Genomic DNA, 24,211 nt, shown 5'->3' with positions numbered 1-24,211 from the left:
TGTTTGAAAATGGAAATTCTCAGGTGCCAACAATGTCCTACTGAATCAGAATCTCTTAGGGGATATGGACCAATCATCTGTGTTTTAATCAGTCCTCCTGGTGATTCTGATGCCTGCTCCAGATCTAGAATCACTACCCTAAAAGATTTAGGAGGTTTTTATTTTCTTTTAGTTTTTAAATAACCACAATACAACAATCGTGTAAAAATTTAAACTATAATTTCTGATTATCCTCAAATAGCGATTCAGTATTCCAACTTCCAATTATCTCATAATTGCTTTTAAAATGTTTTGTTTTCATTATTTTTACAGTATATTGAGTAATGATCTAAATAATGTCCACATACTGTGATTAGTTAATTTGTCTTAAATATCTTATGGGTTCTCCTTCCATCAGTCACAGTCCCTCTTCCTGCAATTGCAAACACCTGATCATGTATAGAATTTCCCACATGTATAAAATTTTGCTCTTTGTACCCCACCCCTCTTTTCTTCTATCCTCTGCATTCCTGTAAATTGGTAATTGGATCATAATGATGAGGTATGGTCAACTTTAGCTTCAAATTTTGTGGCAAGAACTCTCAGTAGATGGAGCTGTGGTCCTTATCTCTTTAAAGGTTCATGGTCGGCCAGGCGTGGTGGCTCACGCTTGTAATCCCAGCACTCTGGGAGGCCGAGGCGGGCGGATCACGAGGTCAGGAGATCGAGACCACGGTGAAACCCCGTCTCTACTAAAAATACAAAAAATTAGCCGGGCGTGGTGGCAGGCACCTGTAGTCCCAGCTACTCGGAGAGGCTGAGGCAGGAGAATGGCGTGAACCCGGGAGGCAGAGCTTGCAGTGAGCCGAGATCGCGCCACTGCAGTCCAGCCTGGGCCACAGAGCGAGACTCCGTCTCAAAAAAAAAAAAAAAAAAAAGGTTCATGGTCAAAACTTGGCTCTGGCTATTTGCACTGCAGCTTATAGTTGCTCCAGGCTCTGCCTCAACATCCTCTCTGATTGTACCTCCTCTGTTTCCATCTCCTTCGGCTCTGTACTTTTCCTGGCTCAGTTTGAAGACTGAACTTGAATCTCTTTATGACTTTTATCTAATATTCCTTTAAGATGCTACTTCTGATAACTTGAGCTTCAAGCACAGAAGAACAGCAAGAGCTATTCTCTCCTAGGATTCTGCCCAGTTCCTCATGACACTTACTAGCAAGGCCTGCAGAACCCTACTTTTAGCTCTCAGCTAGCTTGCAGGAGGAGATCAGATAATAATGGCATTTCTGGCTGGACAGCGTGGCTCATACTGTAATCCAAACACTGAGTTGAAAGGATTGCCTGAGGCCAGGAGTTAAAGACTAGCCTGGACAACATAGCAAAACCCCTTCCCTACAAAAATTAAGAAAACAAATTAGCCAGATGTGATAGTCCTAGCTACTCAGGAGGCTGGGGCAGGAGGATCATTGAGCTCAGGAGTTTGAGGTTACAGTGAGCTATGATTGTACCACTGAATTTCAGTGATGTCACTGGGTGACAGTGAGACTCTGTCTTAAAAAAAAAAAAAAAAAAAAAAAAGCCTGGGCATGGTGGCTCATGTCTGTAATCCCAGCACTTTGAGAGGCCAAGGCGGGCAGATCTCTTGAGCCCAGGAGTCAAAGACCAGCCTGGGCAACATGGCAAAACCACATCTCTACAAAAAATACAAAAATTAGCTGGGCATGGTGGCATGCACCTGTGGTTCCAGCTACTTGGGAGGCTCAGATGGGAGGATTGCTTGAGCCCGGGAAGCAGAGGTTGCAGTGAGACAAGAGATAACACCACTGCACTCCAGTTTGGGCAACAGAGTGAGGCCCTATCTTAAAAAAAGAAAAAAAAAAAGACATTTCTGTGGTAACTCTTCTGGTCCCTCTCTCCTAAAAGCAGCTACTTTCAAGGGCTCTGAAGTCAGGCCTTGGCAACTCTTTTTAAAATACTCTCCAGGGTTCTGGTTTGTTGACAGATTTGGAGGCAACTTCATAGTGAATTCTGCAGAGCCACTCTCTACTAATCCCTCATTGGAACTGGAATAACACCACTGCCCTGTGAATTAATTCCAGGAGCAAGCCAGAGGCTTTTCAGACAAAGTTAGACAAGAAAATGCAGTCAAACAGGTTTCAATGTCTAGAAAGTCACTCTTTAGTTTTAATTGAAACAGGAAAATTCACAAATGGTAGATCCGGTCTGAAACTGGATACTATAAGAGTTTTGTCTATTAAATAAAATCCTTTTATCTTTTTCTCCTTAAGTTTCCAACATTGGTTTTTGGGTTATAATGTAGAGGGACTAAATTCCTAGTAACTTGTGTCTCAGCGTCTGTTCCCTTTTTGGTCTGCTATATAGTCTTTTTTGCTTCTCTTTTTTCTTACACAGTAAAATATCTGTGTCAGTTGCCCTTAGCAAGTAGAGACTGGCAGTGCCATGAGAGGGTCTTCTCAGGTGCTGGTCATGCTTTGTTTCTTGAACTTGAACAGCTGGATTCAGAATCCAGAGTGTTCACCATTACACTGTGGAACTGCTAGAGAGGGATACTCCTCATATATTGTTTCTTGATCTGGGTGCTGGTTACAGGATGTGTTTAGGTTGTGAAATTCACCAAGAAATACAAAGAAGATTTGTGTACTTTTCTCCATATGTGTGTATTAGTCCATTCTTGCACTGCTATAAAGAAAAACCTGGGATGATAAGTCATAAAGAAGAGGTTTAATTGGCTCACAGTTCCACAAGCTGTACAGGAAGCATGATGCTGGCCATCTCTCAGCTTCTAGGGAGGCCTCAGGAAACGTACAGTCATGGCAGAAGGCGAAGGGGAAGCAGGCTTATCTTACACGGTGGGAGCAGGAAGAAGAGAGAAAGGGGAGAGGTGCTATACGCTTTCACCAGATCTCATGATAACTCCCTCAAGAGAATAGCACTAGGAGGATGATGCTAAACCATTAAAAACCACCCCCATGATCCAGTCACCTCCCACCAGGCCCCACCTCCAACACTGGGGATCACAATTTCACATAAGATTTGGGAAGGGACTTAGATTCCTACTAAAAAAGAAATATATATCAATGTATTATAACCCAGTGAAAAGTTAAAACCTCAGTTGTAACAAATGCACCACTGTGGTGGAGGATGTTGATAATGAGAGAAGCCATGCACATGTGGGTAAAAGGGTATATGAGAAATCTCTGAACCTTCCTCTCAATTTTGCTGTGAGCCTAAAACTACTCTAAAAAGTCTTTTAATAAAATGTGTAATTTTATACCACAGAGGATTTATCAGATTCAAAACATTTAATATGATTAAATGATAAGCCTATATTTGAATTCTCATTAAAACCTTTAAGAATAAACAAAAGAAAAATATAAAATCTAATCATCATCAGTAAGGACAAAAGCTTAAAATGATTTTGTTTTTTATATTTTTATATCCTTGAAAGTTTCAGTTGCTTGGCTCTGCAAGAAAATAAGAGCAGCAGTGTTGGGGACGAACACAATCACCATTGTTGCCTTTGTTAGCCCTTCAAGGTAGCCCAACACATACAGACACCCTGCCCCAACCCCAGCTCACAGACCTTCCTTGTTCCCCAACTGCTTTTGCTCACAATCTCAATTTCATCCTGTTTCTGGCTTAGTGACGCTGACCACTATCCATTTTTTAAAATTTATTTTTTATTTTTTAGAGACAGAATCTCACTCTATTGTCCAGGCTGGAGTGCAGTGGCATGATCATAGCTCACTTCAGCCTCAAACTCCTGGACTTAAACAGTCTTCCCACCTCAGCCTCCTCAGTAACCGGGACCACAGGTGTGTGCCCCCAAGTCTGGCTAATTTAAAAAAAATTTTTTTTGTAGTGACAAGTGTCTCACTATTTTGCTGAGGCTGGTCTCAAACTGTTGGTTTCAAGCAGTCCTCCAGAGTCACTGAGATTGCGCACCCAGCTACTCTCCACTTCTGATTCTGGGTTCTTGCATGTGCGTGTGGTCCATGGGCCTAGGCACCCAGGATGCTCTACTGTTGATTCCAGGTGTAGGAAATTTCCTGTTAAATATCTTGCCCTGACGGAAGCACCCTCTGCCTTGAGCACCTTACTTGTTGTAAGTGTCTGTAGGATCTGGCAGTAGTGTTTCCCAAAAGTTCTCTATATTCCCCACCCTTCTACCCTGACTTCCTTTTTAAGTTTTTAATTGAGTTTTTTTTTTTCCCCCAGCTAAATTAAGTACACTTGCTATTTCAGGGACCATTTGTGATGAATCTTTAAAAAATGCCAATAATTTTATCTTACTTTTTCATTTCTTTTAAAACTGAGCTTAGGTGCCATGGGCCAGACAGCTGATCTACTAATACTGGATATCAAACAATATATTGTTTGACTATTTGTCAGCTGCCCCAAAGTTCAGTAATATGTAATGATTTGTAATTCTGCTGAGGCAGAAACTTGAATCTTGTGCCTTTAAAAGTAAAATAGAGGAGAAGGTCTTTGATGAATGTCCAGAGCTTTAGCCTCCAGGGTTGGAGCCAAGAGTGGGACAAGCCCCTGTCATAAGATTTATCATGGGCCCAGGGAAGGCTGAGAGATTGTGGTACATGAAGAGCCAGGTGGAGGCAGATAAGTCTAGACAGAGGGGTGAGGCAGTAGTATGAGGGCCAGAGAAACAGGTCAGTCAAAGCCGTAAACCAAAAGCCTTGAAATGGGACATTGGAAAGGTCCTCTGTTCCTCTCTCTATTCTTCCTCCCTCTAACTTCCCCAACTGTACCCAACCTCTTCATCTAGTATTTTCAAATATGGGTTATTTCTCTTTGGATATTTCATTCTCATTTGAATGCTGCATGTCCAAGTATCAACTTCTTTTGGCCTTTGACATGTATAAGGAATAAGTCCAATGACTTGTGTGAATTCTCCAATACCAGTATAACAAAATATTTTTCTAGTAACATGCATTGGCATGAAAAGTAGAGATTGACTCTACTTTTCTCTATTAGAAAAGTAGAAAGCCGTAGTGAGCTGAGGATCCCAGGTGGCTGGATGGGCTTAATTACAAGCTGGATGATGTTCTCTTACACTCCATCCCCCAAGGTGGGGATTTCAAGTTTTTGATTCATCAAAATTAGAAATCTGTACATGTCATGGCTCTTTGGAGCTACTAGCAAATAGTCAAATAGCAAATTAGCTATGGAATCTAGGTACTTCTAGCTACCTCTGTGGGTGGAATCCATAAAATTGAGTTTTATGCACTTTACCATGCATAAGAACCTTGACAATTCTTATGCACAGGAAAGCCTGAGACCCCTTCTCCATGTTCCTTCTTGCTTACCCAGACAACTCTTCTTTCCTTATGGTTAATGGCACAATTTTTTTTTTTGCCAGCTTTCCAGAATATATTTAGAGCCACCTTTGACGTTTTCTTTTCCCTCATCCCTTGTAAATAATTATTCATTGAATATTGACTTTTTTTCTCCCATTCCTACTCCAGCCACAGAGTAACTAGGAGAAGCATTTGAGAGTTTTGTATGTAAAATGTGTATCAGTTTTCTGTTGGTACATAAGAAATTACTACAGATTTACTGGATTTTAAGCAACACCTATTTATTAGTTCACAGTTCAGTAGGTGAGAAATCTGGCACAGTGTGGCTGCTCTCTGTTCGATGTATCAGGTATTGGGAGGCTGAAATCAAGGCATCAGCCAGCTGAGTTCTCCTGTAGCGGCTCTAGGGGAAAATTTGCTTCCAAGCTCATTCAGGGTGGTGGAATTTAGTTTTGGCTTCCCTTATACAACTAGTTGGAGAAAATTCTCTCCTTTTAAGGAGTTCATATGATTAAGTAGGCCTATCTAGATATTTGTCCTACCTCAAGATCAACAACCTTAATTACATGTGCAAAATCCCATTACAGCAGTGTCTAGATGAGTGTTTGGTTGAATAATGGGAAGAAGGTTTATGTATATCAGGGGCTGGGGATCTCAGGGGCTGTAATGGTTAATTTTATGTGCAACTTTACTGGGCCACAGGGTGCCCAGATATGTGGTCAAACATTATTACGAGTGTTTCTTGAGGGTATTTTTGATAGTTTAACATGTAAGTCAATAGACTAAAGTAGATTGCCCTCTCTAATATAGGTGGGCCTCATCCAATCAGTGGAAGGCTTGAATAAAACAAAAGACTGTTTCTCTCTTCAATAAGAGGGAATTTCTTCTGCCTGAATGCCTTCAGGCTGGAACATTTTTTTTCCTGACTTTAAACTCAAACTGAAACAAACATCAGCTCTCCCTGGTCTCAAGCCTACCAGACTTCAAACTGGAGCTATACCGTTGGCCCTGGTTCTCGGATCTTTGAACTTGGACTGCAAATACACCATCATGTCTCCTGGGTTTTCAGTTTCCCAACTACAGATCTTGGGACTCATCAGGCTCCATAGTCATGTGAGCCAGTTCCTTTTAATAAATCTCTGTCTGGCCGGGCGTGGTGGCTCACGCCTGTAATCCCAGCACTTTGGGAGGCCGAGGTGGGCGGATCACGAGGTCAGGAGCTCGAGACCATCCTGCTAACACAGTGAAGCCCTGTCTCTACTAAAAATGCAAAAAAATTAGCCGGGCGAGGTGGCGGGCGCCTGTAGTCCCAGCTACTCAGGAGGCTGAGGCAGGAGAATGGCATGAACCCCCGGGGGGTGGAGCCTGCAGTGAGCCGAGATCGTGCCACTGCACTCCAGCCTGGGCGACAGCGAGACTCTGTCTCAAAAAAAAAAAATAAATAAAAATAAAAATAAATCAATAAATAAATCTCTGTTTTTGTCTCTTTCTCTCTATACATATATATATGTCTTCTATTAGTTCTCTTTTTCTGAAATAGGGGCCTTCTTAGAATTCTGCCTACCATATAAGGGAAACAAAATTCTAAGAGCTTTGTATATATTTCCTCAGTTAAGTCTTTTGACAACCCTATGAAGCAAGTACCATTATTATTTCTATTTTACTGATGAGGAAACTGATAATCAGAGAAGTTGAGTCTTGCTCAAGATTACAGGGGTGGTTTCTCATAACACTCTATTACTCATGGAATTCCACGCCTATATTCCTTCAGCTGTCTTCCAAATGGCTTTCCTATCTTCAGAATCTTCCTCCTTTAATTCATCCTATATTTCTTGGCCAGATCAATGTTAGTTAAAAATTTTTTTCATTATGTCTCTTTCCAAGGTGTAGAGAATTATACTTCACCATATGTGCTACATGGCATAGCTGTGATGTGTCAGAAATTGCGCTTATTCTCAAATGTGAAAATCCATTTAGCTATATTCCTTGGCACAGGTTTTATTATGCTAACTTTGTACTGTAATGGTGTAAGTGGGAGGCGGCAGGAGGTGGAGGGGCAATTATAACACAAGTCATGGAGTATGTGCAGATTGTATTTTCCCAAACTCAAAATCTCAGAGGACTTTAATGACAAAAAGTAAGAGTTTTAAAAACAAATCTGATACATTAAAATAAAAATATAAAAGCTAGCCATTATTTTGTTGCCCATATTCATATGAGAAATGGCAAACAGAATGAATGAATCAAATTGATCTTTAAGGAATGAATAACTTCTAAAGCTTATGTAAGAATACACTACATGAGCAATACATTTGCTCACTCACTTACTCACTCAGTAAATAGTTGTTGAATGCCACTATGTGCCAAGCACCATACCAAGCAAATATGTTTACTTTCTCCAGTGAGGTATTGTAGCAGCTTCCTCAACTGGTTTTCCTGCCTCCTCTCTCACCCTCAATGCCTACCCGAGTCCAGTATCCATGCAATGCCCAGAGTGATTTGGCCAAAATGATTGGCCAAAGATCAGCAGAATGATTGTGATCTGTTTTGATCACTCTGCTGATCAAAACTTTCTAATATATTTTCACTAATTCAGAAGAGGATCAGAATCCCATGGCCCATAATGTGGTCTGAAAGCCCCACTCCACTCTGTATTCAACTCCATCTCCTCCACTTCCCCTTTTATCCCCTCACTTTAGTCAGCACCAACCTCCTTCCCATGTCTCCTGGAAGTTTCTCATGGGCTGCTCATTCTTTCGGCTTAGAAGCTCTTCCCTAGACAACTACCCCTTACTTTACTCAGATCATCTACTCAGATGTCATTTCATCAAAGATGCCTTCCCTGACCACCTGAACCAAAACGGCAACTTCCCCCTACCACCCTCTCCACTTCAGTCTTCTACTTTTCTTCCCAGTACTTAATCACCATCTGATATATAATACATATTTGAATGTATTATAGCTGGCTTGTCATCCCTTCCTTTACTTAGGAGTCAGCTCCTAGAAGCTGCATTTTATCTATTGCATGATTTCAGTGACTGGAATTATACCTGGCACACAGTAGTGTATTCTTACATACTTGCTGAATAAGTGAATGAACAAATGTAAAACCTCTATTTCTTTGAGGCATTTATTTATTTATTTAGAGACAAGATCTCACTCTGTCACCCAGGCTGGAGTGTAGTGGGGCGATCTTGGCTCACTGCAACTTCCACCTCCCAGGTTCAAGCGATTCTCCCACCTCAGCCTCCTGAGTAGCTGGGACTACAGGAGCGTGCTACCACAGCCAGCTAATTTTTGTATTTTTAGTAGAGATAGCATCTTGCCATGTTGCCCAGGCTGGTCTTGAACTCCTGGGCTCAAGTGATCCACCTGCCTTGGTCTCCCAAAGTACTGGGATTATAGGCATGAGACATCGCTGGATGACATCATTTTATTGACCCTTTTGTAGAGAAATAGTGTGTGTGTGTTGTGTGGGCGCAGAAGTCTGGGAAGGGTGCTGCACAGCATTGTCCAGCGTCGGGGAGATGCCCCCGGCCCGTGCAATGACTCTCTGTGGCTTCTGATATGTAGATCCTTTGCAAGTATGCCTTTCTAGTAACAGCCATCTTGTCTGTGGCTAATAACAGGGTCTTGGGAAATGCTCAAGAAGCTGGCGTGATTTTTTTTAAAAAATATATATATAGTTCTTTTTATTACTGCTATATGCTGGGCATCGTAAATATATGCTGGGCAGTATATTTAGCACTTTACATACATCCTTACAACTCTGCAAGATAATCATTAATATTCCCAGTTTACCAGTGAGTAGATGGAAATTAAATAATTAGCTTGAAGTCACTCCACTGGTAAGCAGTACCAGTCATTATTGAAATCCAGATCTATGGAATTTCACAGTCTGTGGTACTTACAGAACTAGAAAGCTGCATAATGCTGGACATAATGTTTTGTATCAGATTCCAGTTTCACCACCATGATAGGTGGTGGCAGGTCTCAGACAAGGCTCTAAAATTCCCTTTCTCCTGTTTCTTGTGTCAAGGACACAAGTATCCCTTTGTATTCCTTGCCAAGGACAAGAAGATCTCTTCCATGGAGCTTAGAGGTTAAAAGAAAAAAGCTCTGATAAGGATTCACTTACTGGAAGTAAGAAAAAAAAATTTTAAATTGCTTTTTCTAATTACAAAAGCAATATATATGTATCATCTCAGGACATTTCTTGGGCTTTCTAAATAAAAACCTAAAGCAGCAAATGGGTGGTGGTAATGGTGTGGTTTTGAGGATGAGAAGAGGTGGTCCAATCCCTTACTTAGCTCTTTCTTATGATGTTATAGGGGAGCCAGAGATCACCAAGCTCCCTTTTACCTCTTAATGAGCTCTCCAGCTGTATCTAGAAGCCACATTGACACCAGGAAGATTACCAGGAGAAAAGTATACACATTCTATTAGTTTTACATGCACATGGGGGTCTTCACAAGAGAGTGAAGTCTGAAGAAGTGGCCAAAGTAAGATGCTTTTATTCATGGTTTTAGACGAAGAGAGAGAAATTTGAGAAGAAAAGCCATGACAAAGAAAATCTGGTTAAGGTGTTACAGTAGATAGCTAGTCAGGCATGGGCAGGGCAGGAGAGGGCTTCCCCTCATACACACACACATTAGGAATGTCAGGCAGCCATCAGGTGATGGTCAGGTGGTTGTTAATTGTCTCTGTAAAATAATAGTTGGTCACAGCCGGCACCAGGGAAAGGCAGTCTCCTAATAGAAAACACTTGAACACTGTTGATCAGCGGCTTCCCGATAAGATCTTAGGAGTTGGGCAAGTGGGCTCAAGTATGCGCCTGTGGACAGCCCACTCTAAGGGAAGAATCAGGAGAGAAGTAATGCAAAGCCCCAAAAGCAAGACCCCAGAAGTATGCCAACGTATAAAACCCCAGGTCAAAAGGTCAAACTACGCACTAGATCTCTCAAGTCACCGGCTTGGCCCTCTTCCAAGTGTACTTCCTTTCATTCAAAGCTTTTTAATAAACTTTCACTTCTGGTCTAATACTTGCCTTGGTCTCTCCTTCTGCCTTATGCCCCTCAGTCGAACTCTTTCTTCTGAGGAGGCAAGAATTGAGGTTGCTGCAGATCTGTAGGGATTCGTTGCCTGTAACATACTTTGGGGCCGTGTCTCGGATATGGGCAGCTGCTAACATATTTTGGTGCCCTGTGACTCAAGTTAACTTCCACAGCTCACAAAGGCAGTCACATTTTCTAGGGAGTCACTAGAAGATATATGTAAAAATCTCTATCTCCTAGTGGAAGGTAGGGTTACTTCGTTAAGAATGTTTATTCAGGTCCACTGCAGCCTTCAATTCCAAGCCTTTGGTGATAAGGGCTATTTTCTCACCGTGGTAGGGAAAGGATGCCCATCCCAGAGAAATCTTTGTGGCCTGCTGCATCGGAAGAGGCAGGTCAGCTTGCCCTTTCTGAAACTACCATTTCTCCAATGTTTTCCGCTCGAAATAATCAATATACCAATTAGGCATATTTTGGAATGGCACACCTTCACTCCTTCAACGTCTTGTCCTGGGTACTTACCGAGATGACCAAATTTGAGCAGGTACAGAGTCCTAAGCATATGGAGTTACTTCATTTGTCCCTCTGAAGATTGCAAATCGAACTAGCAATTCCCAGGGGGAAAATTCTCAGCAGTCAAAAAAGGACTCACAACCCTGTTGCCGAGGACTAAAAGTAGCAGTCCAATACAAAACATAGAACTCAAATTAAAGGAGAAAAGACTATCATGAGAACAAACAGAAGAGGAATCGGGGCTCCCTTCCCGCTCTTTATTGCCCTTAACACACTGTCTACGCTCCTTGCGCTCTCTATCCCGTTTTTAAATGTCCCTACACTGGTAAAAGCTGTCGCCTCGCTTCATTTCACTACCCGCTTCTCCCAGCGTTAGCAGCACCTCCAGGCTCACAGTGCACTTGGTAGGGAGGACAGGGATTTATCCACGCGGCTCAAAGCTGGGTTTCGGTCGCTGGATAACACCTATTATTGACCCTTTTGTAGAGAAAGCGTGCGTGTTTGTGTTGCGCGGACGCAGAAATCTGGGAAGGGCGCTGCACAGCGTTGTCCAGCGCTAGGGAGACGCCCCCGGCCCCTTAGTCGCACCTGCCCAGGTGTGCTCGCACGGTGGGACCAGGGTGGGCAACAGATTTCGCCCTGGGCAAGTTGGCACCCGGAGCTCCCTACGCCGCGGGTTTCAGAGGAGACGCCTGCCTCCCCGCCCACCCCGCGCAGTTCCGGTGACGTGCTGCTGCGCCGCCCAATCAGCGCCCGGAGCCCGCGGGCTTGGGATTCAAACTGCTGCTCCTCCGGCTGGCTGGGATCGGCGCTGGCGCGGCTGCGGCCGCTGCTGCCTACGCGCCATGGAGCATCGCATCGTGGGGCCCGGGCCGTACCGAGCTACCAGGCTGGTGAGTGAGTGTGCGGGGGCCTGGGCGGAGCCGCCGGTGCCGCGAGCCCCTAGTCAGCGCACGGACAGAGTGCTTGTCAGTCTTCGCTTCTGCAGGCCAGCGGGGCTCGGGTGTGGAGCATTTCAGCTGGGACTACTGGGGCTGCCTTTTAGTGGACGAGCCTCAAAGAAAGGCTAACGAGGCCCAGAGCTCAGCCGGCCGGGGGTGAGTGCAGCTTAGTCCATGAGATGTTGACTGGGTTCTCGGCAGTAGATGGCGCCTCTCTATTTAAAGACCCCAAGACCAGGCTGTTCCCTGCCTTTTGTCCTCTGGAATCTAACAGACCCGGTCGGTAACCTGAGGGGCCACCACGTACCCCGTAACGCTCAGCGTTCGCGGCAGTCCAGGCAGGGCGTGTCTCCTTCCCGAGTGACACCTGATAATACCTGACGAGGTATTCGAACAAACGGTGCCCAGAACAGAGGGGCATCACGCTGGCCACATTTCCGGCCCCTGGCGTTTGTGTTTCTGTCAGCACCGATCCAAATGAGGAGCTGGCCGGGACAGATGTTTTAGGAGAGTCTTTGCCGAACCTGAGGGTCCTGGGTCCTGGTTTTTTTTTTTTTTCTGGGAGAAAAGCTTTGGTAATGAGGTGTACTTGGCCTGCTTTGACTTGGAGCAAGTAATTTTAGTGATTTCTACCTCAAAGGCTTACTATAATGCAATAAAGGGTGACAATTTGGTAATGTCCTTGGCAAGTTTTTAGAGGACTTTCTGTGGACGTGTAATGGTAATTTAGGAGGACGGTAACTTGCTCCTTGGTCTGCTAGCCTCTGGCTACATTTAATATGGGAATTACTCTCATCGTTCCATGCATCATAATGAATACACAGGAAAAGATGGGAACTAAGATCCAAACTCTTACTCAGCTAGACTCATGGAAGAGGTGAGGATGCTGGGATATGGATAATGTAAATAGGGTTTCCTTTTCTTTCCAAAGCCAGCCACACACTATACCAGTAGGTCAAGTCAGAGCTGAGGCGGCCAGCTTCTGGAAGAGAAATCATAGTTGGGGCTGACGGGTCTTTACTTTTTAAATTTGGCTCATAGATCACTTTGAGAATCTGATGAAGATTAAGGATCCTCTTCACAGAAAACTGCACACGCCACATACTCATGAAATTTTACGTGATTTAAGGGGACGGATCACTTGAGTTCAGGAGTTAGAGACCAGCCTGGCCAACACAGCAAAACCCCGTCTCTACTAAAAATACAAAAATTAGCTGGGCATGGTGGCATGCGCCTATAATCTCAGCTACTCGGGAGGCTGAGGCAGGAGAATCGCTTGAACCTGGGAGGCGGAGGTTGCAGTGAGCTGAGATTGCGCCATTGCACTCCAGCCTGGGCAACAAGAGTGAAACTATCTCAAAAAAATATATATTAATAATAATAAGGGGATTGGGAGAGTCTGTGACATTGTTTTATTTGGCATAAAGACAAGCATTTTATTTGCTCATCCTTTGGATCAGTAATGTGGGCTAGACTCATGTCAGTGGTTCTTTTGTGGAGGTCACTTATGTGCCACAAGTAATGTGACTTGGCTAGTACTGGATGATGGAAGATGGCTGCTTGACTTGGTCCTGGCTGTTACCTGGGCCAGATATCTCTAACAGGTTATCGGAGGCATCTTCACGTAGTGGTCTCATGGTTCCAACGTAGCTAAAAGGAAGTTTCAGCTTGTGACTTTTTGTTCGAATCTCATTGGTCAAAGCAAGTTAAACAGCTAAATCCAGATTCTAGAAATTCAACACCACTTCTTGATGGGCAGAGTGGCAAAGCCACAGAGGTGCATGTGGAGAGGATGGGAAGAATTATTGCACTCATCTTTGCAAACACTATACAGACACCGGAATGATCTGGGGTCAAGACTGTTGATAGGTCTAACTTTAGGGAGGAAAATAAGGCATTTGATCATTCCCTTCACCAATCTATTTACAGCACTTACATAAGGAAAACATAGCGAGGCTGTGGTTCTTGACGTGACTAGTCTTCATTCTTCCTGCATTAGACTAAAAAAAAAAAATTACCTCATAATTGAAATTGTATTTTAGTCTCATATTCACAGAATTGTATGAGGTACTTTTCATGGATGCAGAGGGCTCATATATAGATACTGCTGGATTCTTGAGTCACATTAAACTATTATCAAAGCAATTTGTTTAACTAAAAAAAGGTGCTCTCTGCTCTCTTGAAGTCTTTAGTCCCTAACAAATAATATTCAGGCTAAATTTAGGTTAAGTTAAGAAGATAAATGACATGGATAATTAATGAAACAAACACCTCAGTTTCACCAGAATTTCCCAGGTAATCAATTCAGTTCTCAACTTCATAGTGTTTGAAGAACATCATATTAAACTAAGAATTGGAAAACAGAAAACAATAGCCAATTTCTTTTTTCAAAAGTGAGTATTCTTGCTGTCAGTGATTGCAGCCAACATTGAAGATACTTCTTTCCATTGTAAAATCTCTAATTGTTTCCCCAGCTGTGACTTAAAGCTTTTGCTAGGTAAATCATATATTTAACAGTTTGAGACTAGTCCTCTTTTTACTTGTTGGACCTAGCTGGCCTTTCCTCCCTCCATCCGCAGCATACAATTTCTCTCTTTTCCCATCATGCTCATTCTAAACTTTCTTCAGGGGAAGCTTGGTAAAAATCTATTCGGATACAAAAACTAGGCCTCTATTTTCTCCTTTCATGGCTCACTTTACTTTCTCAAAGCATGTACAGCTTTAGAAAAAGCTCTTTGGTGCTTTTTCTAAAGCACCAAAGTCTTATTTGAAAATAACATTTTGTGGATTAGGTAAAATGTTATGACAAAAGTCAAATGACAGCCCCAACTCGTGATAAGTGTGATTCTAATTAGCCATTTATACATTTTCATTGAAATAACTTTCATTTTTGTAAACTTAGTATAAATAGTTCATTCACGTAGAGAGAAAGAAATTTTTTTTCTAGAAACTGCTTAAATCTTCTTTGAACTTATTCTGAGTTATATATATGGTCTGATGCAACTGATAAATTTTAAAAGATACAGCTTTCATTGAATCTGAGAGTTAGAATGGCAAGATCACACAATGAGGTTGTGGCAAGTACAAGTAGATCTAGGATTGGTTGTCACTGAACTCCCAGACCAGTCAGTTTTCTTTATAGCACCGCTATCATAATATTTTTGGTACTAAGAAGAAAGGAAATGGAATATCCTGGAGAAAAGAACAGGATGCACAGCAGTAGGTGTATGTCTTATAGTTTGCCTCATCACGTTAAGCAAAAACAATTGTGTGATTTTATTTTTTCCTGAGAAACTAGGGGACTGAAATTAATAAGTAGAGCAAAACAAAAAGTGTTTTACAATTATAAAACAACTCTGTTTTGTTCTATTTGCTGTAAAGATTCTCTTCAAATATAATGTCATGAAAAAAAATTCAAGCTCTTTCTTGTTCTTTGTTGACATAGGATATTTTGTTTCCAAAAGTGACTGAGAATGGTATATTGTTAGATTATTTAAAGATAATTATTTTTCTTTCTGAGCAAAGTAGCCAAATAACCCCTTAGTTATATTTGGAAATAAGTGGGAACAGAGACCAAGGTGACCTCAGTAGGCTTTGAAAAATCTAAAGTATCTCATATATTAAGGAAATATAACCCATAATGATAAATGCCATTCAAAATCAAAATGAGTAAATTCAAAAGTCTATTTATAAATGCTCTTTTTAAAAGGGGCAGTGGGACTTGGATAAAGATGTTTTATTAGACATTTTCTAGTATGAAATAAAAGTCAGTAGCAATAGAGCAGTTAATCCATTCTGAATCCTAATGGATTTTTTTTTTCCTGTGTGGGAGAATGCAGTGAATCGAAAGCTCATGCTGAAGAGTAAAATTCTGAGAATTGAAAAAAGTTTTCCCTCACAAAAAGAAATGAACTTCACAAAAGGAAATTTTCACGCCAGATGCTGTGGCTCATGCCTGTGATCTCAGCACTTCGGGAGGCCGAGGCGGGTAGATCACGAGGTCAGGAGATCAAGACCATCCTGGCCAACATGGTGAAACCCTGTCTCTACTAAAAATACAAAAATTAGCTGGGTGTGGTGGCACATGCCTGTAGTCCCAGCTACTTGGGAGGCTGAGGCAGGAGAATCACTTGAACCAGGGAGTTAGAGGTTGCAGTGAGCCGAGAACATGCCACTGCTCTCCAGCCTGGGCACCAGAGCGAGACTCTATCTCAAAAAAAAAAAAAAAGAAAGAAGTTTTCACATTCCCTTCCAAAGAAGACAGGGGCCTTGTCCTACCAGAGATTTATACTTGGTATTAATTGACTGTAATGACAACTGTATGGTATTACACAGGAACAGATAGTCGCTCAATGGGATAGAAACAACCAAGAAGTATGATATGTAAGGTTACTTAATAGTATTTCTGTTCAATTTAGAAAAGCATGGCATAATTGACTCTTGATATGGTTTGGACATTTGTCCCCTCCAAATCTCATGTGTTGGAGGTGGGGCCTAGTGAAGATGTTTGGGTCATTGGGGCAGATCACTCATGAATGGCCTGTTGCTGTCCTCATGATAATGAGTGAGTATTCACTCTGAGTTCATGTGCGATCTGATTGTTTAAAAGTGTGGCACCTTGTCCCTCACTCGCTCTTGCTCCCCCCTTGCTGTGTTACGTGCCTCCTTCTGCCTGCTTCTGCTTCACCTTCTGCCTTGAATAAAAGCTTCCTGAGGCCTCACCAGAAACTGAGCAGATGCTGGCACCATGTTTCTTGGACACTGCAGAACCGCAAGCTGATTAAACCTCTTACCTTTATACATTACCCAGTGTCAGGTATTTCTTTACAGCAATGCAAGAATGGACTAACACAACTCTCCATCCAGAAACAAATAGAGATCCCCTGCCTCCCACCATATAAAATTCAGTTAAAGGTTTACATATTAAAAAACATACCCTCTAAAATATTAAAAGAAAATTTTGATAAGTGTTTTAATACCTCAGGATAGGGAAGCTTTCTCAAGAGAATAAACCCTGAACTGATAAAGAAAATAGATATTTATTTCCTTATAAAAACATCAACATCTACAACAAAATCATTGTATAGCTTGAGACTATGTAAAGAAATTGATAGGCTAAGATAAAACATTCGTAACATATAACAAAAAGGTTTAATATTCTATATTCATCAGTACATCTTAAATGGGTATACTGTATGTCAGGCACTGGTCTTTGTTGTGAGGATATTGAACTGAACAAAATCGATTAACTTTCCTGACTTCTATGCCCTTAAACATTAACGGATTAAACAGTTCTTAAAATTGATTTTAAAAAAGAGATAACCCAATAGAAAAATGGCAAATATCAGAAGAAGAAATGAATATGACTAAAGGTAAAGATATGAAAATGCAAACAAAATATGGATCTATCATTTCTTTTACGTAGATTGGCAGAAATGAAAGGAATGATAACATCTAGTGTAGGCCAAAGTGTAAGGCTTTAGGCTCCCACATTGTTGGTGGAAGTGTGAATTGCTGCAACTGATTTAAATATGCTGATACTTTTTAGTAATCTGTCAAAAGTAAACAAAAGCCTTGGTACTTTAGGTTATATAAACAAGTATATACTTGTAACGTATTTGTAAAAATTGAACTGGGCGTAACTTGGATGACCATTTGTTAGAAAATAGCAGAAGAAATTATGGCACATTCTTAAGAATGGGCTAGATCTGCAGGTATGACGCAGGGAGATATCTGTTAGGTGCAAAAGCATGTTTTAAGATAACATGTACAACATGATTGATCTCATTTTTTAAAATGGCAAACAACAATAAACGACACACCTACAAAGGAAAAATTCTGTCTATGTGTCTGTATGGGATAGGTATGGGGTAAGACATGCAAACTCTTTTGTGTATACTTCTATATTTAATTTGTTTGTTTCAATGAGTGTTATTACTTCTGTAATTAAAAGAACAACAGAACTGCTAACCAGACTGGGTCAATTAGTGGACATACCTAGTGATATTTGGATATATTGGGTCCCAGAGAGCCATGTCTTCATTATGTTTATGTAATGCATGAGGTATTATGCATTAGGTAATTTTAGTTCATGATTATGATTGTTCAACCAACATAAAATAAACAAAAATCTTTTTTATTACCCCTTCCCCCGGCCCTACATACTTGATTATGCCTTTTAGGTGCAAAAATCTAATGATAAATGAAAGCTAGGTATCAGAGCATGTATTAAAAAAATCAATAATCAATGATTAAAAATATGTGAAAATTGTTTAAAGGTATGGTAATATCCATAGGTATTTGGCATAGTGAAATGACTACTTGAAGAAAAGTCCGTAGCACAGGATTCCAGATCTTATTCACAGACTAAGTACCTGAATGACATTTGCTAAGCTGTGTATCCTGCTAAGGTCTTGATTTTGTCCCAAAGATTTTTTCCAGCTCTAGAATAGATTGAACCTCATAATTTAAGAGATATCCTGGACATTTTATATATTATCCTTAAATTTGAGGAACACATTTTTAACAAAGGACTTTTATAGTCATGATCTCATTTAATCTTACAATAACCTTGTAAAGTGGGTGGATAGGTAGAGAAGTTGAATCAGCATTCTTGGACTCTTTATGGACTTCCTGTCTACTATTCATTATTTAGCCTTTGCTCTGCTTTTCCTGTTTACATACTTTCCCTCCTTCATCCACTCACTTGGTTTCTTCTCCAACCTCCCTACTGTCTTCCACATCCAGTTTACCACCCCAACCAACCAGTTCATATTTGCCAACTTTCATGTGGGTAATAATTTTAGTATGTGAGCATTTGCATATGTGTATGTATGTGTTTTTGTTTTTAGGTGTTAATTAGGCATAATGTACAGAAAAATGCTCAAAAAAATTTGTTGAGTTGTACAAAAAGTGTACAACTCAACAAATTTTCGTAAAGTGAGCATCCCATGTAACCAACATTCAGATCAAGGAATATCATATTACTAGCACCGCAGAAGTCTCCTTTCCCCCGCTCAGTCCCTACCTCCTTATGAAGGTAACTACTATCATTATTTCAAATATCATGGATCATTTGGCCTGCTTTTGAGCTTCAAGTAAATGGAATCATATAGTATTTACTTTTCATATCTGGCCTCTTCATCTCAATATTATTTTCTGAGATTCATTTATGTTATGGCATGTAGCAATAGTTCGTTCATTTTCACTGCATTCTATTGGTGAATATATTATAACTTATGTTGATGCACATTTGGGTTGTTTCTGCCTATTATGGATAGTGCCATTATGAATAATGTGTCTTTTGGGGAACATATATATGGATTTCTGTTGGGTATATGCTTAGGAGTAGAATTGCTGAGTTATAAGGTGTTCAGATATTTAGCTTTTGTATATATTGCCAATCTGTTTTCCAAACGGGTCGCTCCAATTTACATTCCTTACAGCAGTGTATGAGATTTCTAGTTCTTTCACATTCTTACCAGCACTTAGTAGTGCCTACCTTTTTTCTTATTTTTTAGGTCTCTAAAAAAAAATTTTAGTTTTGTAAATTGTAAACTGACAAATTATAGTTGTATATATTGGTAGAGTACAAAATGATGTTATGATTTACGAATTCAGTGGAATAATTAAATCAAGCTAGTTACCATATCCATCACCTCAAATACTTAACATTTTTTTGTTGTACACTTGCAATTTACTCTCAGATTTTGAAAGTACATTATTATTAATATCTTCACCATGATGCCAAGATATCTCAAATAAAAAAGATAATTTCCTCTCTAGTTGAGGCTTTGTACCTTTTGACCATTATCTCCCCGTTCCCCACTCCCCTCTGCCTCTGGTTACCACCATTCTGCTCTTTACCTCTTTGAACTCAATTGTTTTAGATTCCACATATAAATGAGAATAGGCATTATTTGTCTTTCTGTTCCTAGCTTATTTCACTTGGTATAATGTTCTCCACTTCCATCCATGTCGTTGCAAATGACATTTCTTTCTTTTTTTAAAGGCTGAATAGTATTATATTGTATATGTATACCACATTTTCTTTATTCATTTATCTGTTGATGGACTTTTAGGTTGATTCCATAACTTAGCTCTTGTAAATAGTAAATTAACATGGGAGTGCAGACAGCTCTTTGACATCTTGACTTCAAATGTTTTGGGCAAATACCCAAAAGTGGGATCATTAGATCCTCCTGTCTTTCATTTTAGTTATTCTGACAGCCATGTCGTGATATTGACTTGTCGAGTTCTTTTACATTGCACTGATAATTAATGAGGTTTAACATCTTTGTATATGTTAAAGGACATTTGAAGATCTTTTTTTATGATACACCTGTTCAAATTTTTTTTTCATTTTTTAATTGGAATGTCTTTTTCTTATTCATTTTTTTTGTTTTGTTTGGAAATTATAGATATATCTTATCCTACTCAGTGGCTTGCCTTGTTTCTGTGTGTTTTTAAGTTAAAAAAGATTTTAAATTTGGACTAACTTAATTTGGAGCATGACTCATAACAGTGTCAAAAGAAGTAGAAAGATTAATGTAAGAATAAAAAGCTATTTCAATTTGGCCAGGAGGAAGACAGGATTAGGAATTAGTGGGATTAAATTTCGTGAGGTTGAGAAGTTGGTTAAAAAAAGTAGAAAAAGTGCTGGGTGTGGTGGCTCACGCCTGTAATCCCAGCACTTTGGGAGGCTGAGGTGGGTGGATTACCTGAGGTCAGGAGTTCCAGACTAGCCTGACCAACATGGTGAAACCTCATGTCTACTAAAAATATAAAAATCAGCTGGGTGTGGTTGCGCATGCCTGTAATCCCAGCTGCTTGGGAGGCTGAGGCAGGAGAATCACTTGAACCCGGGAGGCGGAGGTTGCATTAAGCCAAGATCATGCCATTGCACTCCAGCCTGGACTATACAATGAGACTCTGTCTCAAAAAAAAAAAAGTAGAAAAAGTGAAAGATCGATTAAGCACTTGCTTATTGACTACCTAGTGTGGGTCACACACTGTGCTACACATCCGGGGTACATGCATACACAAACCCCACTTCTGTCCCTCAAGCTCCTGCTGTTGTATGCTCAGGAATTATGAGTGTGGCTGAGAAGGTTAGCCATCAAAAATAAAAGAGAAATAGGATAATAGTTTCTCAGGTGGTTGGGCAGCAGAGAGTATGAAGAGAAATCCGGAAGAAAAGGCATGATTAGAAGGGAAAACATGACCCAAGGTTGGGCAAAAACAAACAAACAAACAAAAAAACAAAAAACAACTCTGAGATCAGAAATACAGTTTAAAGAAAAAGGTGATGTCAGAAAAATCTGATTTAAATAGGAAGAGAGGTGAGAAATAAAAGATTCAGAGTTTGTAAAGTGACAGACTTGAAAGAGAAGAGTAAGAGAAAATGAGAATATGACTATGAATTTTAAGGACTTTAGGAGACTGGCAGGGAGCCTACGTTCCTAAAAAGATATTGAAATAATTATGTAGGAAGAAATTAGAAATATGTTACACAATAAAAGTTGCCTTATATTCCTTCTTCGAAAGAGATGACTTTCATTTTTTTTTAAGTTTGTTGTATATTCATTTAGCTTTTCATATGCATATACCAAAGCAGATAGGATCAGATTATATATGGTTTTGTACGTTTTTCTTCCACTTTGTTATATTTATGATATCTATTTCTGTCTGGAACTATTGATAGTATTTTGTTTTGTGGCTATTCCACACTTCAGTCAATTTTATTCAAATTAGTTCCAGCTTTTCTCTGATTATAAAATGGAAAATTAGTTCTAATTTTTCTCTGATTATAAAACATAAATATACTTATGTTTATAAAATACTTATAAATGCTTTCTCTGAAAAAACACTCAGGTTTATTAATTATAATTCAACATGTTTAAATAACATTTAACTTGTAAATACTTTTATTTTATCTTTCTTTGAGACAGGGTCTTACTCTGTCGCCCAGGCTGGAAGGCAGTGGTGCAATCATGGCTGACTGCAGCCTTGACCTCCCAGGCTCAAGTCATCCTCCCACTTCAGCCTCCCCACTCAGTCTCCTGAGTAGCTGCAGCTACAGGCACACACCACTACACCTGGCTAATTTTTAAATTTTTTGTAGAAATGGGGTTTCCCCATGATGCCCAGGCTGGTCTTGAACTCCTTGGTTCAAGTGACCTGCCCACCTCACCCTCTCAAAGTGCTGGGATTAGAGGTGTAAGCCACTGTACCTGGCCTGTAAATGCTTTTTAATCCCTTATATTTCTGCTTCTACATGGTGAATCTCTAAAAGTAAAGTGGCTGAAAAAAAAAAGAGATCACATCTTATATAAGCATTTATTAAACAAGTACTTATGAGATTCTTTTCTAGAGCTAGCTTTAAAACAATATGGAGATGAGACTGTTATTTCCCTTTAACATTTTTGTATTTTCAGCAGACTGTAGGTAGAACATAGATTTTTTAAAATTCAAGATATAGATTTGAATATACAGATTGGTTCTACCACTTATTAGCTGGGTAGATTTGAGTAAATTTCTTAATTCCTTCTGAAAGATGGTTATTATGAGGATTACATATATACAAAGACACAATGGGGAGACAAGTTTGGGACATATTATAGTCTAATGAGAACAAAAAAGTCATTTATTTGCTTCCTGATTTTCTGCTCACTGATATAACTTCACAGATACAAGGAGAAAGAAGCTGAGTTGTCATGAAGTTATTTGAAAGCAACATTTAAGAGAGACATCTGGTTTTTGTCTTCAAGGATGCTATGAGACATGGCAGTTCACCTGCCCCCTAGTGGCATCTTGTAGTGGAGGGAAACTGGATTTTTTTCAGTTCTTAACCATGTGCCAGGCCCTGTGCAACCAGTATATGGCAGAACTGGGATTTGAACTCAGGTCTGACTCCATACCTCATGTTTTCCCCATTCCTCAGGGATTGATTCTGTTATCCTGAAGTGGTCGTTTCTTAACTTGAAGATTAGGATCATTGTGTGGTGAGCATGGCCAGCAGTGTATTACAGTGAATTAGTATGTACTTGATCTGACAAAGCAAGTTTCCTGAATAAAGTGGAAGCAATAGGATATATATTCCCTAGACTTAACTGAAGTGGATCCAATCAGTGTGTGGTGTGCTGTTTCTTAGCAGACCTCTCATTTTAATTTCCATGATTTTTGACTCCCAAAATCAGATTTTTTGAGCTTCTAGGGCCATGTTTTTATTTAGGACAAATTCCTAGAGAAAAGTGTTAACTGCACCAAAGCCACATAGTTATTGGCAGAGGCTGGACTAATGGCCAATGGAGACTCCATTCTGGGGTCTTTCCAACGTACTCACTCAGTTCTGACAGCCACACTGACCCTGATAATATTAATAAATACAGCAGCAATGATGCTATAATGGCTAACGTTTATTAAGCACTTCTTTCGTGACAGACACTGTGATACGCTGCATCAACATCATCTCATCTGGTCTTTGTAACAACCCTGTCATGTGGGTACTGCATTACACCTGGAGTAATGGAGGCTTGTCTAGCGATGAGTCAAAGGTTGCCCTGCTGGTCAGTTATAGAATAGGCCTCTCAACCCAGCAGCGTTTGACTTCAGAGCCTGAGCTCTCTCTACCCAGTCTACTTTTCAATGTGGTATCTGAAGATGTCACGCACACTTAAACTTCTAGGTCCTTTCAAAGGAAACATGAGGTAGTTTTAAACTAATATATATTATTTGAGGAATCTAGTATCTATTCTTTCAAAAAGCTTTGTTTTGCATGTAAGCAAAAACTGGCTCATCACTTTTCAAAGGTTTATCTTTGTGGCCTTGAGCTGTTTGACATCAGGCACTGTATTATCTTTGTGGCCTGTATTATCTTTTTCATCTCTTTTCCCCCTCCTCCTACAATGCCTTTCACATAATAAGCAACCTAGAAATATTTGCTGAATGAAGGTAAAGCCATATTAAACAGGGGACTCCAAAAAGCAAAGTTGCGTAGTGGGCTTAGTTTTAATCATTATTTGCTGTATGTTCATTTATGTAAAAATCCATTAATAGGACAACTTGATGGCAACCTCCTCAATAAATAATATTTCTTGAATGAGTAAATGATGAACTACCCTTGAAAAGCTGCATTTTCTTTAGAGTTTTTTTTCTATCAATAGTTTCTATTTTTGAGGCCGGGTGCAGTGACTTACTCTTGTAATTCCAGCACTTTGGGAGGCCGAGGTGGCTGGATCGCTTGAGATCAAGGGTTCGAGACCACCCTGACCAACATGGTGAAACTCCATCTCTACTAAAAATACAAAAATTAGCTGGGCATGGTGGTGGGCGCCTGTAATCTCAGCTACTCAGGAGGCTGAGGCAGGAGAATCGCTTGAACCTGG

General features: G+C 40.3%; 1 protein-coding gene across 3 annotated transcripts in view; it reads left to right on the top strand.

The window, feature by feature from the left end:
* The first annotated feature begins 11,662 nt into the window (after window positions 1-11,662).
* Window positions 11,663-24,211, top strand: part of DEPDC1B (DEP domain containing 1B) — a 112,823-nt gene continuing 100,274 nt past the window's right edge. For 2 of the 3 annotated variants that reach the window (XM_003265969.4, XM_003265968.4), the window contains exon 1: window positions 11,663-11,777. In XM_003265969.4, coding sequence (XP_003266017.2) covers window positions 11,730-11,777 — 48 coding nt within the window. In that variant the 5' untranslated portion in view covers window positions 11,663-11,729. Of the gene's footprint in view, window positions 11,778-22,767; window positions 22,829-24,211 lie in introns of all 3 variants that reach the window. The other variant, XM_012497109.2, reaches the window with a different exon arrangement.

This window comes from Nomascus leucogenys, chromosome 18, assembly GCF_006542625.1.
Source record: "Nomascus leucogenys isolate Asia chromosome 18, Asia_NLE_v1, whole genome shotgun sequence".
NCBI lineage: Eukaryota > Metazoa > Chordata > Mammalia > Primates > Hylobatidae > Nomascus > Nomascus leucogenys.
This window is presented reverse-complemented; position numbering and strand designations above follow the sequence as displayed.